Source organism: Euphorbia lathyris, chromosome 2 (assembly GCF_963576675.1).
Source record: "Euphorbia lathyris chromosome 2, ddEupLath1.1, whole genome shotgun sequence".
NCBI classification, from domain to species: Eukaryota; Viridiplantae; Streptophyta; class Magnoliopsida; order Malpighiales; family Euphorbiaceae; genus Euphorbia; species Euphorbia lathyris.
This window is the reverse complement of record NC_088911.1, coordinates 112,653,972-112,670,257: the sequence shown is the minus strand read 5'-3', so window position 1 is coordinate 112,670,257 and position 16,286 is coordinate 112,653,972. Positions and strand designations below refer to the sequence as shown.

General features: G+C 33.3%; 3 protein-coding genes across 7 annotated transcripts; 2 read left to right on the top strand and 1 right to left on the bottom strand.

The window, feature by feature from the left end:
* Nucleotides 1-41: 41 nt before the first annotated feature.
* Nucleotides 42-6,030, bottom strand: LOC136219495 (uncharacterized). 4 transcript variants are annotated; one of them, XR_010684180.1, is made up of 4 exons: nt 5,692-6,030; nt 5,409-5,498; nt 738-934; nt 42-648 (listed from the first exon to the last, which is right to left on the bottom strand). XR_010684180.1 is itself a non-coding variant. In XM_066006917.1 (3 exons), the coding sequence occupies exons 1-3, from the start codon at nt 5,749-5,751 to the stop codon at nt 5,146-5,148; spliced, it is 333 nt and encodes a 110-aa protein (XP_065862989.1). In that variant the 5' UTR covers nt 5,752-6,030. The 4 variants fall into 4 exon arrangements, 1 of the variants encoding a protein (XP_065862989.1); XR_010684179.1 differs by having other exon boundaries at nt 42-934; XR_010684181.1 differs by having other exon boundaries at nt 42-891.
* Nucleotides 2,556-5,165, top strand: LOC136219493 (peroxygenase-like). The gene is made up of 6 exons (XM_066006915.1): nt 2,556-2,750; nt 4,004-4,153; nt 4,240-4,325; nt 4,432-4,526; nt 4,597-4,722; nt 4,814-5,165. Exons 1-6 carry the CDS (start codon nt 2,651-2,653, stop codon nt 4,965-4,967), a joined length of 711 nt encoding a protein of 236 aa, XP_065862987.1. The 5' UTR covers nt 2,556-2,650; the 3' UTR covers nt 4,968-5,165.
* A 7,715-nt stretch (nt 6,031-13,745) lies between the features above and the next one.
* LOC136216489 (probable peroxygenase 3) lies at nt 13,746-15,449 on the top strand. 2 transcript variants are annotated; one of them, XM_066003011.1, is made up of 6 exons: nt 13,746-13,878; nt 14,001-14,150; nt 14,225-14,310; nt 14,587-14,681; nt 14,905-15,030; nt 15,122-15,449. In XM_066003011.1, exons 1-6 carry the CDS (start codon nt 13,779-13,781, stop codon nt 15,273-15,275), a joined length of 711 nt encoding a protein of 236 aa, XP_065859083.1. In that variant the 5' UTR covers nt 13,746-13,778; the 3' UTR covers nt 15,276-15,449. The 2 variants fall into 2 exon arrangements, with proteins under 2 accessions (XP_065859083.1, XP_065859082.1); XM_066003010.1 differs by having other exon boundaries at nt 15,169-15,302.
* The last annotated feature ends 837 nt before the right edge of the window (nt 15,450-16,286 follow it).

Here is a 16,286-nt window from a genome sequence, read left to right as displayed (position 1 = left end):
CAAGTGATATATAGTTGTGTGCATTTCTACCATCTTTTGTTGTATTGCTAAATAAGATAGATAGATTCCACTTGGTATAGAGTTAAATGTGAGTTATAACATTAGTGTTGGAGGCTAAAGTAGCTCCCAACTTTAGTCATATATTGAGGAGTTTATACACTGCACAAGACTTTTTAAGGCTCGCGTGTCACTCAAATTCTAGAGTTGGATGTTAGTGTAAGTGGGCCACATCCTCCACATGAGACCAACTGTCATTTATATTAGAGTGTCTTTGATGGTCGAAGCGGCTCCCAGGCGCATAGCCTGATATGCTAGTGGATCACACATCCCTTGCAATTTCTTCGTACAACTGGCCAAGGGTCACATTGGCCTCCTTAAACACATAACTGCCAAAGAACTCCTTAGTATATCGGCCTCCTTAAACACATAACTGCCAAAGAACTCCTTAGTATATCGGTCCATCGTGGAAAAACGCATGTGACGGTAACTAGTAACCACTGTGAGTTCCTCGAATCCCTCTCAAAACCACTAGCACCCCCAAACTCCCTATCAGGACTGTCCATACTCCTAGATGGTGGAGCGTCTAAGTTCGAAGCTAACCCAGACACCTCATACCGATTACAACCCAAAAGCCTTTGCATGCACGTCCTATAAGTACAGAGAATTAACTAGAGAAAGAAGAAGGAAAAAGAAACTAACATTGCTTAGAAAACTGCGAAGAGGATAGAAGTAAAGACCTCCAAAAGGCGATTCAGCCAGAACTTATAAGGAGACGAAAAGGTTTCGCGCTAAATAGTTGGCCTATAAACCCTTCACCGTTGCGTAACTGTCAGCAAGATCAAAAGGCAAAGGCTATTAACTCCCTCATATTCAAGCGGATATCAAGCACGCCTGCCATCGAACGGCAGATATTAAAACATTGTCTCACATGTGCCTACCAAAAAAAAAAAACATTGTCTCACATGTAATGATTCGAAATACACCTACAGATCCTCTAAAATAAAGATTCAAGTCAAAATGGAGCCTCAAGTTCCTAAGAGGGTTATCCCTCTAAGGGATCCAGAAAGCCCTACCTCCTACACCGAATTACAGCCACCGCCTTACCTAAGGGAACAAGGTAACTTCACCCCTTGCGACTCTTATAAAAAAAAAAAAAGTATTTTCCTCCCTTTTTAGGACACAATCTACTTTCCACTTTTAATATTTAGGACCCACCCTAAATCAGGTCCAACCTCTAAAAACAGAGTCAATGATCGAACTCTTAGGCCAGACCCAACACTACATAATAGTTTTAGTTTTTAAATTGTAGTATAAGATGTATATCAACATTGCTGCTAGTAAAACACAAGTTGAAAGCTAGTTCAGTTTGTAGTATATATACGCACACTAGAATTCAAAGGTGCAAAGTTTGATTCTCCTTAACTACCAAATTCCGCTTTTTTTTCATTAAATAAGGGTGAAAGGTGCAAGGTTTGATTCTCCTTAGCCACCAAATTTCGTTTTATTTTTTCATTAAATATGGATGAAAAACTAACTGGATCAAACGACTGAAAAACAATGGTATTTATAGATGACTGTTTATATATTTAGTCAGTAAAATGTATAATTAAACAATAAAATTATTCCCTCAATACTAATTTAACACACATATAACACCTATAAATTTTCACTAAATACCTAATTTTGTCTGCCATCAGCAATTAACTATAACTAATAGCTACACCAAACAAACCACTTATACTCTAAAATCCCCATCTCAGCAAAATGTCTATTATGATTTCAGATTACATTGATTCCGGACTGTTAAGATGCTGCCACATCAGTATCTGAACTGACGTGGCAGCATATAGTGGTCTCGAATCCAGCATAACCTTCTACAATCCACTTCTTGATGCAACCGAATAATACTTTGATATCTCTATATATCAGAATAGTTGTTTTTCTAGAATCCAAGGGGTTTCAGACTCCAGGGGAATAAAAAAATAGTTACAGAAAAGCCTAACATACCTATTAATAAATTATGAGGAGTTTAATATAACAAAATAATAGATCAACGACTCAGAAGCTAAAACCCTTATAACTAAAAGCCTTCAATGCACTCTAATATAAAAAAACTTTATTATGCTAAAAATAGAAAAATCTGAATCTCATCTAACTAGGTAAACATATATTTTAATTAGGTAATAGGTGATGAGAGTTCCGGCATATTTTAAATTTCTCATAAATTTAAAGTTTCCATTTTCATCTATACATATAGACTATCAATCCATCAATAGATATCCATCGAGAAATAATTTCAAAACAGCTCTTAAATCTTTGGTTCAAATTACTACGCCTCTTTCTACTAGTACTATCGCTAAGCAAGCTTTTTCTTGTTTAGCAACATTAGTTACAAAGGTATTATCATTTATAGAATATAGTTTTTCATTTTAGTTATAACTTCTTTTATTAATTTTAAGATGAGAATCGTGCACCGAAAGAAAACAACTCTCTTATTATCAGAAAACGATGAAAGTTTCTAAGTAGGTACATATCATCATATATATGAGAGTTTTATTAGAAACCTTTAAAAATCTATAAACATTTCGTGCAGAAAACATTCACACATTCTAAAGAAAGAAGCAGATCCAAAATTAGAGAGAAAATTAAAATGGCAGAAGAGGATTCAATAGCAACAACAGCACCTGAAGCACCTGTTACTTCTGAAAGACCAGTTGCTGATGATTTGGAAACCACCTTGCCTAAGCCTTGTACGAAGCTCTATTTCAGAAGCTTTTCTTTTTCTTTTTTGTTTTCAATTGTTATTTTGATGCTGAATGAATGTAGTTTTTAGGGAATTGCAGATATACACTAATGTGAATTAAAAAATAGTAAAATTTTGTTCATAAAAATTTTCAATTTGGAGCAATTCTGAAGCTAGGTAACAGATTCTATAAAACGGAACCTTACCAAGGCCTAGAGGCAAGAGGGCAGGGGGTGTCGGACTGCTGGTGCACTCCCGACAGTTAGGAATCACCTTTACTATGGGTGTTTAAAAGGAGTGGTTAAGGCGTGGTTTTGTCCTACCCACATCTCCATCTTCATCTGCGAGGTGCTGATTGCATTTCAGTAGATGAAGAATTATACAGCTTTGTATTTCTCAATCCAAACCAAAATGACATTGTTTTGGTCTGGTGTAGGGGTAAAATTTTTTTAACCCAGACAATATGGGCTGAGTTTATTTTTACATTCAAAGCAATCAAAAGCTGACTCTGCACTGCCTGGACCAAAAATTTCTCCACGTTGTAAACGTGGAAGTCAAAATTTTATTATTTTTTACATTTCTAAGTTAGGAGTATATGTGCATTTCCCTAAAAACGTTAAGGGTACACATAGTTGTTAAGGTGCCTCAGGCACGCCTCACCCAAGGATCAAGATAGTGAGCCTTATTACAGAAAGCAAGGACCTGTTTAAAAGGCTCTCACCTTGTGCACCTCACCTGGGCCTCAGAGTCTGAATAAGAATCTGAAGACGCATAACTAAATATAGAAAGACTAGAGAGGTATTAAGTAGAGTCTCCTCCACTCCACTCAAACAGAAACTGCGATAGACACACAGAAGAACACATGGATAAAAATATCAAGTGACAATGAATGGTTATTAGTTTAATAGCATTAGTTAGCTACTTAGGTTAAGACGTTAAGTATATGTTAATGTCTCTGTAAAATATGAACTTAACTTGGTGCTTTTGACATTTATGATTTAATATTATGATTTTATGTGGTTTTGTTTTGTTTGTCTGGTCATAAGTGTGTTTTTTGGTTTATGCTTTAACCGGTAAAAGAGTATATTTTTTTTTTCTGCACCTCGTGTTCCTCAGGAGCGCGCCTTGCGTTGCACCTTGAGCCTAGGTCCAGGACCCCTTAGTGCCTTAGTGCGCCTTGTGCTTTAACAAGTATGAGGATAAATCTAATTTCTAAACCTTATCCTATGAATATATACTTATGGTGACAATTGTTGACAGATATGGCAAGAGCACTGAAAGCTCCTGATACGGAACATCCTAATGGAACTCGAGACCATGAGCATAATGGTACGAGTGTACTTCAGCAGCATGTGGCGTTTTTTGACCAAGACAAAAATGGAATTGTTTATCCCTGGGAGACTTTTGCTGGTATTTTACTTTATTTTATCAGTTTCCTGTTGTTATTAATTAACTTTCTGAATTGATTTCTACTTTCTGTTCTCCAATTACAACAGGATCACGTCAACTAGGTTTCAATGTAATTGTTGCTCTTCTGATGGCTCTTGTTATCAATGGAGCCTTGAGCTATTCGACCCTACCTGTAAGTTAATGTGTGCTCATTTGATTGAACATCCTGTTTCTATCTGTCACATTTCTGAATTCAAGCTAAGTATGCTAACAATGTGTACTATCTTTTTTCGAAACAGGGGTGGCTTCCTTCCCCTCTTTTTCCTATATACATATGCAACATACACAAAGCCAAGCATGGCAGTGATTCAGGAACCTATGACACTGAAGGACGGTAATTAACCAACTATACACACAATATACTGTATTACCATCTTAATCCAAGTATTCATTGTTTGGTGCAGGTATATGCCTGTGAATCTTGAGAACATTTTCAGCAAGTATGCTAAAACTGTACCAGACAAGTTAACATTTAAAGAGATGTGGCACATGACAGAAGCAAATCGACTTACCTTTGACTTCTTTGGATGGTTTGTTCTCAGATAAAAGCTAAACCTTTATGTTTCAGTATCATTGTGATTTTAGATAGCATTTTTCATGTTTCAGAAGTGTCATTTTCAGGGTGGCTGCTAAATTAGAGTGGATTTTCCTTTATCTTCTGGCAAAAGATGAAGAAGGCTATCTTTCTAAAGAAGCTACACGGCGTTGTTTTGATGGTAGCTTGTTCGAGTATGTTGCTAAACAGAACAAGGGCAGTGAGGATAAAATGAGTTAAAAAAAGGCAATGGTGGATACTGGCTACTACGTAGATGGAAGTATGGCTACGGTATAATTGTTCTCCAGATGATATTGTGGTTTAATAAATTAAGTGACCGTAGCTACTTTTCTGCAGAAATTGCAAACAATATAAGCTCTGTAATTATAACTTATAAGCTTAATTCATTGAATAATGGTCATATAACTTGTAGCCTAAGGCAAGCTTGTTCGACTTTCATTGCTACAAATTTCATTTGCTTTTCAGACAGATTGATGCCTACACATTTACAATTACATCCTGTTATTTTCACAACTTCAACAGCAAAGGTTCCCCGCCCATTACCAATGTCAAGAACTTGGTGATTCTTTTCAATTCTTGCCTGGAATATTTGTTTGGCATGTAACTTGCACATAACTTTTCATTCAGAATATGATCAAATAGGTAGTAGATGAAACTCACGTTTTCAATCAAAATGGAGAATTTCCTCATCTGTATGTTGCATTCAAACTCCATTGTTTCACCCAACAGTTCAACAAAAACTTCATTGCCCTGTAATAAGAACAAAAAAAGAAAATCCAAAGTAAGATTTCGGGATATGTATACCTTCTCTTAGTCATTTTGTCACACATCTAATTGCGTCTCTACTAGCAGTCAACAGATTCTTTAAATTGATAAATGAAGAAAGTTTTCCACATTAATTAGATGAAATAATTAATTATTGTACTAAACTAACAAATCTAACCTGACGAAATTGAGCCTTCACCTGCATCATCAAAAGAAAAATCTCCGTCAATGTGAGCATCTGATAGACCTATATATCTACCCTTTGTCAATACCTTCAATGTCGAAATTCCAGTAAGAGGGGAAAAGAAAGAAGATCATCGGAGAGCTTCAAAATAAATAAAAAACGCACGCAATAATGTATAGGGAAATCGAAATGCATTGGAGAAAAAGGTGGAATATGGAACGAATAAACCTAGATATGAATGTAATTTGTGAAATGAGATTTGAAAAAGCTAAGATCAACGCTTGCTTGGAAAAAAGGTGGATGCCTATTAATTATTTGTCTGCAAATCGCTCCTGAAACTAAATTCTTTTAGGGAAATTTAAATGTAAGATTATTATTCAAATAAAATCATTATTTTTAATATATTTTAAAGAGTAAGATTTATAAGTTAAGAGTTTAAAGCATTGTGGATTTTGTAAGGTTTTTTACCTTTTTCGTTTCTTGTTGTACTTGTTCTTTTCGTCTCTAATGAAGATGTAGACATTTTCATAAAAAAAAAAAAAAAGTTTAAAGCATTGTTCTATTTTAGTAATAATCTATTCAGTTCAGTAACAATCAGTTCAGTTCAGTATTTGGTTTCAACATTCAATTTCAGCATCTAGTTTCAGCATTCAGTTTCAATATTCAGTAATTTATCATTATTTATTATAATTATAATTATTTATATATAATTTATTATTACTATTATTATTTATCTATAATTTATCATTATTTATTATTATTATTATTATTATTTATAATTTATCATTATCTATATAAATTAGATCAAAGTCAAGAATTGATGGTTTATTAAAGTATATATCGTTTAATAAAAAAATAAAATAAAATTATATGTATCCATATTTGAAAATTAGGAATTGCATGGAATTATTTCTTAAATTTGCGCAATTTATCAATGTTAGGGATAAAATTGCACCATTTTAGACGTTTCTGACCCAAAACGTTAGGGGTATTTTTAAACCTTAACCTCTAATTGTAATAAAAAAAAGTTAAGAGTTTGTATTCATATGAAAATTTGTATTTAATTTCATAAGCTTATATGTAAATTTGTGTTCGTATGTAATTTGTATTTTTAATTTAAATTAGACTCATTTTTACTCTTGGACTATTTTTACTCTTAGACTAATTTTACTTTTTATCCCTATATTTATTCATTTTTACTTTATTACCCTAGAATAATTTCACTTTTTGTCCATGTACTTTATTTTATCTACATTTTTTCCAAAAATTATTTTTGATCAAATTTTATTTCAGTTTCTTATTTTTAATTATTTTAAAATTATTATTTTTTAAATATTTTTTTATGCATTTTCTTTCAGTTCAAAGTCTTTTGATTTTGATTTTAATGGTTGAAATTATTTGTTTAATTTCTATAGTTCAATTTACTAATGTTAAAAATATATAGATATAAAAAATTATTTTTAAGAAGATTCACAACTATAATTGATTCTCTCATTTAAACCAAACTATCATAAGGAGGTATATACTATTTCCTTTTTGGAACGTACATAAATAGATATGAAAATGGGTTTTGCTATTTACCAACCTAACTTACTTATTATCGCTTCCATTGGACAATTTTGCCCTTGGTATAAAAAAAATTTCAAAATTGGGAAAAAAAAATTGAGAGAAAATTCAAAATTTAGCCTAAACGGATGTAGCATACTGCCCGACCCATGGCGGGAACGGATGCAGCATCCATTCCCGCTATGGGTCGGGCGGTATGCCGCATTCGTTTAGGCCAAATTTTGAAATATGCAAAATCGTAAAATTTTTAGTGACGAAAAATACTAAATCATTCAATTTTTTGTGACGAGAAATGAAAAATTCTCCTATTTTTTGTGACGAAAAATTCAAAGTCATCTTGAAAAATATGTATTATTTTCATGAGTTCTTTGATAAAAAAAAATGTAAATCTTAATGTTTCCGACTCGTAATCATCCATTTTCGGGGTTCGGATTGTCACACATCAATTATTTTCATAATTCAATTATTGTTGTTCAGATTTATGATTTTGGAGAGAGAATTTTCAGTTTTTGATCAAAATTATGAGAAGAGCAAAAAAGTCCAAAAGGGCAGTGATAAGTAATTTGGGAGCTGTATTTAAACACTCTCTTAATTCAATTAAAAACACACAAAAAATTCAAAATAAACAACAAAAACGTAGGCCATATTAGTATTACTAAGAAACAAAAATGATCACATGCAATACAACTAATTCAAATTCAAATGAGTGAAGGATGAGATTGTCCACAACCATTATCAATGTATTTGTAATATTGTGTCAGTAGAAAGAATTAAGGACAGAAATTGGAATCTTAGGAGCTAAAATCAATTGAATTATTAAATATTTTATTTCTTTTTAACTCTATTATTTTGTTTGCAAAATATTATTTGTAGTTAATTAAATTGCTGGAGAAATTCTATTGTACTTCAAATATGATGCACCAACCAATTAAAAGAGTATTGCATACCATTTATTGTTAAAAAAAAAATCCCTTTAGACCCCGTTTGCTGGGACGGATCCAGGATTTAGATACAGTGGAGGCAAACTATGAGAAAAATTATACAAAAAAACCAATAACAATATTTTAAGGGTAAAGTTGTTTAGTACCACATTAATTATGGAATCAAATTTTTTACTTTTCAAAATCACCAAGGTTTTGAATTTTTAAACTATGATTTTGAAAAATAAATTTTTTAGTTCTATAGTAAATTTCGTACTAAACAACTTTATTCTTAGAATTTTTCATTTTGAAGTCGTTAAATATCAATTTTTTAGTGTCAAACTAAAAGAGTCTCATTTTAGCAAAACGAAAAAAGCTCCTTAACGTTTAAAATAGTGCAATTTTACTCCTAACATTAGCAGTCAAGGATAATTTTACCTTTAACGTTGACAAGTTGGGTCAATTTCAGACATTATTATAAAACACAAATATTTTATTCTTTATTCTACACCAATTGCAAATAAGCTGGTTCAAAAAAAGATTTCATATGTTTTTTTTTTTTGTGATTTAATAATAGAATTAGATGTTAATATTTATAAATTCATGGATATATTTAATTTTTTTTTATCCGATTCATACAAAAGACAATATATTTTTTCAATTTTTTTTAAATTTACGTCTAATCATATGTTTATGAACCATTACTAATGAGTGATAAAATGACGCAAATGTGAAGTGTAGATGACAAGATCTATAACTAAATAGACAGTTTATTGAATATTTCTCAAATTGGCCCAATTTATCAACTATAGAGGTAAAATTGCTCTTGTCTGCCAACGTGAGGGTACAATTGCACCATTTTAGACGATATGGATAAAATTGCTAATGGCTATAAACGTTAGAAGTATTTTTGAACTTTATCTCAAAAAGAGTCTCTTTTACAGAGCATGTGGATTTTTTTTAACTTTACCCTAATTTTTATTACAATGTATCAAAATAAATTAAACTAGAAAAAAATACATCATTCCTAAATTTTTTAAGCACGTAATTTAGTTAAGCAATAAATTGTATTTTATTATAGGGAAAATTGCAAAAAGAATATAACAATTAGGGGTTTGAATTCCAAATTGAGAAACAGACAGGGATTAAATAGAATTTTTGTGGTGAGAGAACAAGACCTTGCGTAAAGAAAAGAGAAGACAGGGGAGGGGAGTGGGCTGCTGTGTGCAATTAGATTAGGCTTTTTAGGTATAGGTTTTTTTCTCTTAAATCTATATGATATAAAACGAGGCCGTTCCACGTCATTCCACTTAAGTGGAACGACGTCGTTTTACTTCAGGAAGATTAAAAAATTAAAAATAAAACCTATCCCTAGACTTCATCTCCTTCCTCGCGTGATTTTCAGGTTCAGCAGTCATCAATAAGGTTTGCCTATGGTTTTCTGGGGACAAACTCAAAAAAAATCAAAAATTAAACTTGTAGTTTTATAGATTTCTAGATCTCAATGGGGGCAAGTGCCCCCGTTGCCTTCACTGTAAATCTGTCCCTGCCCGTTTGGTACGATGTAATGAATATTGTAATGGAATGTCCATCACAATAGATGTTCATGTTTAAATTAGTTATATTGTTTTTGTCGTAATGGAATCATAATTATATCACTCAAGTTTTCTTTACTAATTAATGTAATTGAGATTATAAAAAAAAAGGTATGCATTTCCATTGCGACTAACCCTAATATATATTTTTATTATTTATATTTATTATCCACAATTCTTATTAAACGGTAAAACATAAAATAAGAAAAACATGAAAAATGCAATAAACGGGAAAAATATGAAATCGGAAAAACACGAACAATATGAAAAACGTGAAACATGAAAAACGAAAAAATAAAAAAAAACGTGAAAGATAGAGAAAACGTGAAAATACGGAAACGGAAAAATGGAAAAAACATGGAAAACTAATTGAAGTTTTTAACTACATTTGACGAAGCAATTATAAATATTATAATAGTATTTACATTTCACCAATTTTTTTAAAAAAATTTGTCAATCAAACATTATAATGGAATCAATATTACATTCTATTACATTACAACTTAATTGTATTGCATTACATTACAACGTACTAAATGGAGCGTTACAATTTTCTAAAAAAAATCCCTAATTTATTACTATACCTCTAACAATTAATGATTGTTGGTTTTAATTGATACAAAATGCTTAAAATCACCACTATTTTTATTCAATGATGCTAATTAAACTCAATTCACAAATTCTATAAAAATAACAATAATAACCATAGCAACAATAATCATCAAAGTTGAAGACATTTTATTGATACAATTAATACTCGTACAAACCCACAATTTTGTTCGGATACAATTAAAACTGACCGAAACACAAATCAATCAATTAACAACCAACAAATTTTAATTCAACTGAAGAGCAACCAAGAAAGAAACTAAAACATGCATGCACACATATTATTCATTATTCATTACTCTCGGAGTATTCTAAATTTTTCTCGTCCATCCGTTTTGCTATTTCGTTAAGTAGTTTCTCCACTCGATCCAGCTTTGTTTCGATTATAGACAATCTTCCCCCTAACTCAGCCTGATTTACTACTTCCTTCACAGATTCTCTCACTTTTTCCAGATCAGAATCTGTTCTTATTTGTAGCATCTCCTCCTTAATTCCTGCAAACTCATCAGACATCTGCCCCGCTAGAGCTTTCAGCTCTTTCAAGGAAGACTCATCCGCAACTGATAAACTGGAGAGCCGAGAGATAACATTGATGTCGGCAGAAGATAAAGTCTTGTGGCCAAGTCTGTTGAGCAAGAACAAGTTAGCCCAGTTTAACTGGTTATTCCCCAAAGTATCTGAATCTCCTAATATATCAAACGCCTGAAATCTTGCTTGGTGGAAACCTCGGGTTCTGTAGCTACCCGGAGGAAGGCTCGTTGCTTCAATGGTCTGCACTTGCACCTTGGCTTCTGGTACTTGGCTCATGCTTAAGGGTTATTGTGTGTATGCTCTGATGATCACTTGTGCTCTCCATTTATTGAGGGAATCGGTCCTACTTGAGAGGCCTATCCTATCTATACGCATAGATACCGTGGCGGGGTCAAGATTTCAGATTTAGAGGGTTAAATTTGGTCATGTAGTTTGTGGTAATTTTTTTAAGGTCCAGTCCGTTAGGGTTCAGCAAATTTTTTTAACCAACCAAACTACTTGACATATTGAAATAATACTACAAACATGTCTTTATATTCTGAATTTAGGGGGCTATCAACTGGTTTTTACTTAAGGATGGACTGGAGCCCCCGAGCTCGGCTCCACCACTGTATATATAGTAGAGGAGTAAGGGCCAAAAATAATGGAGCTGTTGTTGCCAAAGACATTCGTTACAGCTTTATTTGAATAAGGACAAAAGTTGAGGTGTTAGGATGCCCCAAGACAAAACTGTCAAGTTCCAAGATGTAATAGTTCTAGATTTGACAATTGATACATGATTTCATTCATCCAAAGTACTATACTATATTAGTTCTTAAATTAATATGTTCAAACATTTTAGAAAGATTTACTGTTTTTTGGCACTTTGAAAAAGGGAAAACAAGATTCAACGCCTACCTTTGAAAACGAGAAAAGTAATTTATGATTTAGGTTTCTTGTGGATTCTTGATTGTTTGAGTGAAAACCTCTAATTTCTCACAATAATCAACAATCAAACATAGAGGCAAGCAAGCTCATCTATCCACTATTAGGGAAAAAAAATATCATACGGTTTGAACCGTCTCTATAGTATGTACCGACGGTTTTCAGAACCGTTGCTACGTCTAGTGACGGTTTTTATAAGGCGTTGGGTAAGTTTATGATGCGAACATCTCCAGCACGAGACCCGAAGTGGGAGAGAGCAAGGGCGATGGGTTGCCGTGAAAGAGGGACGAGGCGGAGTTCAAGTACCCCAAGAGCAAAACTGAGGTGACACGCCGCCGTATCACTCAACGTGCCACTGCAGCTAGGCATGCGGAGCTCGTGTGAATCAATGACGAAATACCGAGGAATATCAGAACTGGACCCACACGCCGTGTGGATTATGTGGCACGGCGTGCGGGGTGTTTGAGATGCCTTATGCGTCAAGTTGAAGTAGAGAGGACAAGGGCTGCCACACTCTTTATTACTGTTATGCTACTACCTTATTTAGTGTTTTTCCATTAGGTTTATTATCATCTTTGCCGCTTGCCAGGGCCGGCCTTGGGCATAGGCCCGGGGTACGGCCGCCCAGGGCCAAGGCTAAAAGGAGCCCCAAAATTTTAATTTTATTGAATATATACTATTTTTTTTTTGTTATAAATTTAGTTATAATACCCGTTAAGTTTAAAAATTGATCAAATAATATGATATTTGAGGTTTAAAATGGGCCCAAATTTCTATTTTTAGATTTTTTAGTACAATTTTTTTTATTAAGGGTCCATTTTCAAATAATCTGTAACATTTGGTATCAGAGCAGAGTAATTTTCCTTCCCGGAAATGGTCCAATCACGCCCCAACCCGAAGCTATGGGATCAAATGATCAAAGGCTTGAAGCAATAGAAGCGTTGTTGATGACGATGGGTGACAAGCTTCAAGAGCTCGACGAGAAGCGTCAAACAAGTACACGGGAGTTAACTCTCACCATTGAAAGACTCCAAGTATAAGGCCGAAATACCCATGTACAACCCGTCGGAGATCCTCACCGGAGACAAGAAGAGGCTAACCGGCCTAGAAAGATCCAGCAAGGATAAGTATGTGATGGTCATGAGACACACGCCTAGGAAGATCCGGTAAGGATAAGTTCTTAGAATTGCGATACATGTCATAGAACCAATTGAACTAAAAGCTCAAGCTGATAGTTAAGGTTTAATCATAGATCTTATATTAATCTCTGACACAATACACATGAAACTTCTTACTGGAATGGTTATCCACCAATGAGGAGCAACTCTCTAAAACTTTGATAGGGAGCCTCTCCATGTATGCTCTAAGCCCCGACCCCCATTACTTTCACTATTCTTAAAAGTGATATTGATTTTAGCATCGGAATGTCTACATCGCGCAGCCCGCACTTCCCTTATTTTCCAGGAAAGCATTCAGACGGCGAGACACTTCGGAAATTACACAAAACATCAGTAATTAAAAATCTAAATATGCGGATATGATCTGAGTAGTGAAGGTATATCTTAATTAGCTAGGTCTAAGAATCAAGAATCCGGTTTCGTTTTAAAATTCTTATAAATTTATTGCAGTGGTGATCAGTAAACAAAGTATTATAACAGCAGGCATATATACTTAAAAGTTGAACTTCTTCCTTGTTTAGCAACATTATATAGTTATATACAAAAAGAATCTACAACTTTCATTTTATACACTGAAAGAAGTCAATTTTCTTTTTATCGAAAAAGGATAGAAGTTTAAAAGTAAACTTGAAAATAGAAACGATGACGTAGAAGCAATTAAGGCACCATCTTCTCAACTCTATATAAACTTAGAAACGAATTCATAAGTTGTAGAAACAGAAAGAAGCAGTCTGAAAATAAGAGAGATCAGAATAAATATGGCAGAAGAGGATTCAATGGCAACAACAGCACCTCAAGCACCTGTTACTTCTCAAAGACCTGTTCCTCATGATTTGGAAACCACTTTGCCTAAGCCTTGTAAGTTATAATTTTTTATCTGGAATTTCATGAGCCTTTTTGTTCTTTATTCTCTTGTTTTTTTCCAATTCCAATTGTTATTTTTGGAGAGAAATGTTGAATTAATTTGATGAGTAAAACAGATATGGCAAGAGCATTGAAAGCTCCTGATAAAGAACATCCACACGGAACTGAAGGACATGACCATAACGATATGAGTGTTCTTCAGCAGCATGTCGCCTTTTTCGACCAAGACAAGAATGGAATTGTTTATCCCTGGGAGACCTTTACTGGTATTTGTATATAATAATTAGAATGAAATAAATTGAAACTTAGACTTATCATTTTAAATAATTGTCTCTCTCAGGATTTCGTCAACTTGGTTTCAATATAATTGTCTCTTTTCTTCTGGCAATTGGCTTCCATGTTTTCTTCAGCTTTCCTACTCAATCTGTAAGTCATGTCTTCTTTGTTTCTCATTTGATGGAATATTATGCTTCTTTTAGTTGCGATTTGCGATAAATAGAAATTATTATCTAAATAGGAACTATTGTTTAAATATGATTCTTTATTAGTATATCTATTTATGTTTATACATTTCAATGGCTCCAACCAAATTGATTACTGCTAGTATCTTGCTTTCCAATTTGATGGGAGATTCTTTTTCTTTAGGCAACGTTTCTAAATCTAATATTCTTATTTCGTTTATTACTATATGTTTTGAGACAGGGGTGGCTTCCTTCCCCTTTCTTTTCCATATACATAAGCAACATACACAAAGGCAAGCATGGCAGTGATTCGGGAGTCTATGACACTGAAGGACGGTAATCATCCAATTATGTTACTAGTGGTTGACCCGAAACTAAATACTTGGGGGGTCAATGGACGAAGAATTATTAAAAGAACTAAGATTTTTTTACTAAGAATCAGTGACGGATAATTACGCAGGTTTTCAATTTGACAAATCCAGAATATAATGAAAGTAAACTGGAAACTCTATGTTTACTGACAGAAACTCTGTCGAAATTCTAACTTTTTTGGGTGCAGGTATATGCCGGTGTGTCTTGAAAACATATTCAGCAAGTATGCTAAAACTGTACCAGATAAGTTAACATTTAAGGAAATGTGGAACATGACTCAAGGAAATCGAGTTGCCTATGACTTCATAGGATGGTTTGTTCCTAGATAAAACCTAAACCCTTTTCACTCAGTACCTTGTGATTTTAGATAGCGTCTTTCATGACTTAGAAATGTAATCATGGAGGCTATTAACTAAATTTGGCTGGTTTATCCTTTATGTTCTTGCAAAAGATGAAGAAGGTTATCTCTCTAAAGAAGCTACACGGCGTTGTTTTGATGGTAGCTTATTCGAGTACATTGCTAAAAAGAACATGGGAGGTGTGGCTAAATTGAGGTGAAATAAAGCAGGTGTTGACACTGTTGCTATATATATGGCACTATGCCTATGTAATGTAGAATGTTTTTCCAGTATTTTAGTGTGTTGTAATAAATTAACTGATGGTGACTGCATATTTTTTTCTTACCGTTAAATCTCCTAGCAGTAACGTCTTTTATTTTTTAAAATATACATTCGAGACGTGTTAAAACAAATTTGTCGATGGAGTTTCTTTGGCAAAGTAGAGCATAGGTCTATGAGAGCGTTCCATAAATGTTGAACATGTACATCTTCAACACATCAGAAGGTCTATCTCCCTTCCAATATCTTTCTTAACCACACTCCCATCATACCTAATCTTTTACTGAAATTTGAAAGTTTTCAGTATAATCTGTTAATCAGGAGGTGTTCAATCTGTAAAACAGCAAATGTTCAAAGAGAGTGAGATTTAACACCTCCTGATTCAGATTGAACAAATTAAGATGACAGTAATAATAATAATAATAAAAAATGGTAGATACTTAATACATTTTTCAATTTGTCCAAATCTCATCTTATCATCGTCATCATCATCATAGTATGGAATTAAAGTATTAATCACATCACTTTAAACAAGTATTAGAGATTAATCAACCATCATCATAATTGGAGGGTATTATACTTTCTTTAGGACAAGTTTATGGGCTGAGATGTAATAGTACAAACCTAAAAGGGTTAATTAGCAGTTGGGATATTGTTTTGTGGATGAAGAAATCTGGTTTAGAACATTGGTCCGAATCAGACAGAATCAAAACAGCAGATCCCAATATATATTCAGCTGATACTTTTAGGAACAAATTTTTTTACTCGATTTTAATAAATAAAAAATTCTGTTTGATTATAATTTATTTAATTGATTGAAACACACAATTAATTAGTTAATTAATCAGTTTTATGCTTTGGGTTTTGTTTGTTTTGTAGTTTGGATGTGTTCTTTTGTCATCTTTTGAAAGCTATTCAATAGAGTTGATATTGGCAAGTTTCCAATGAATCT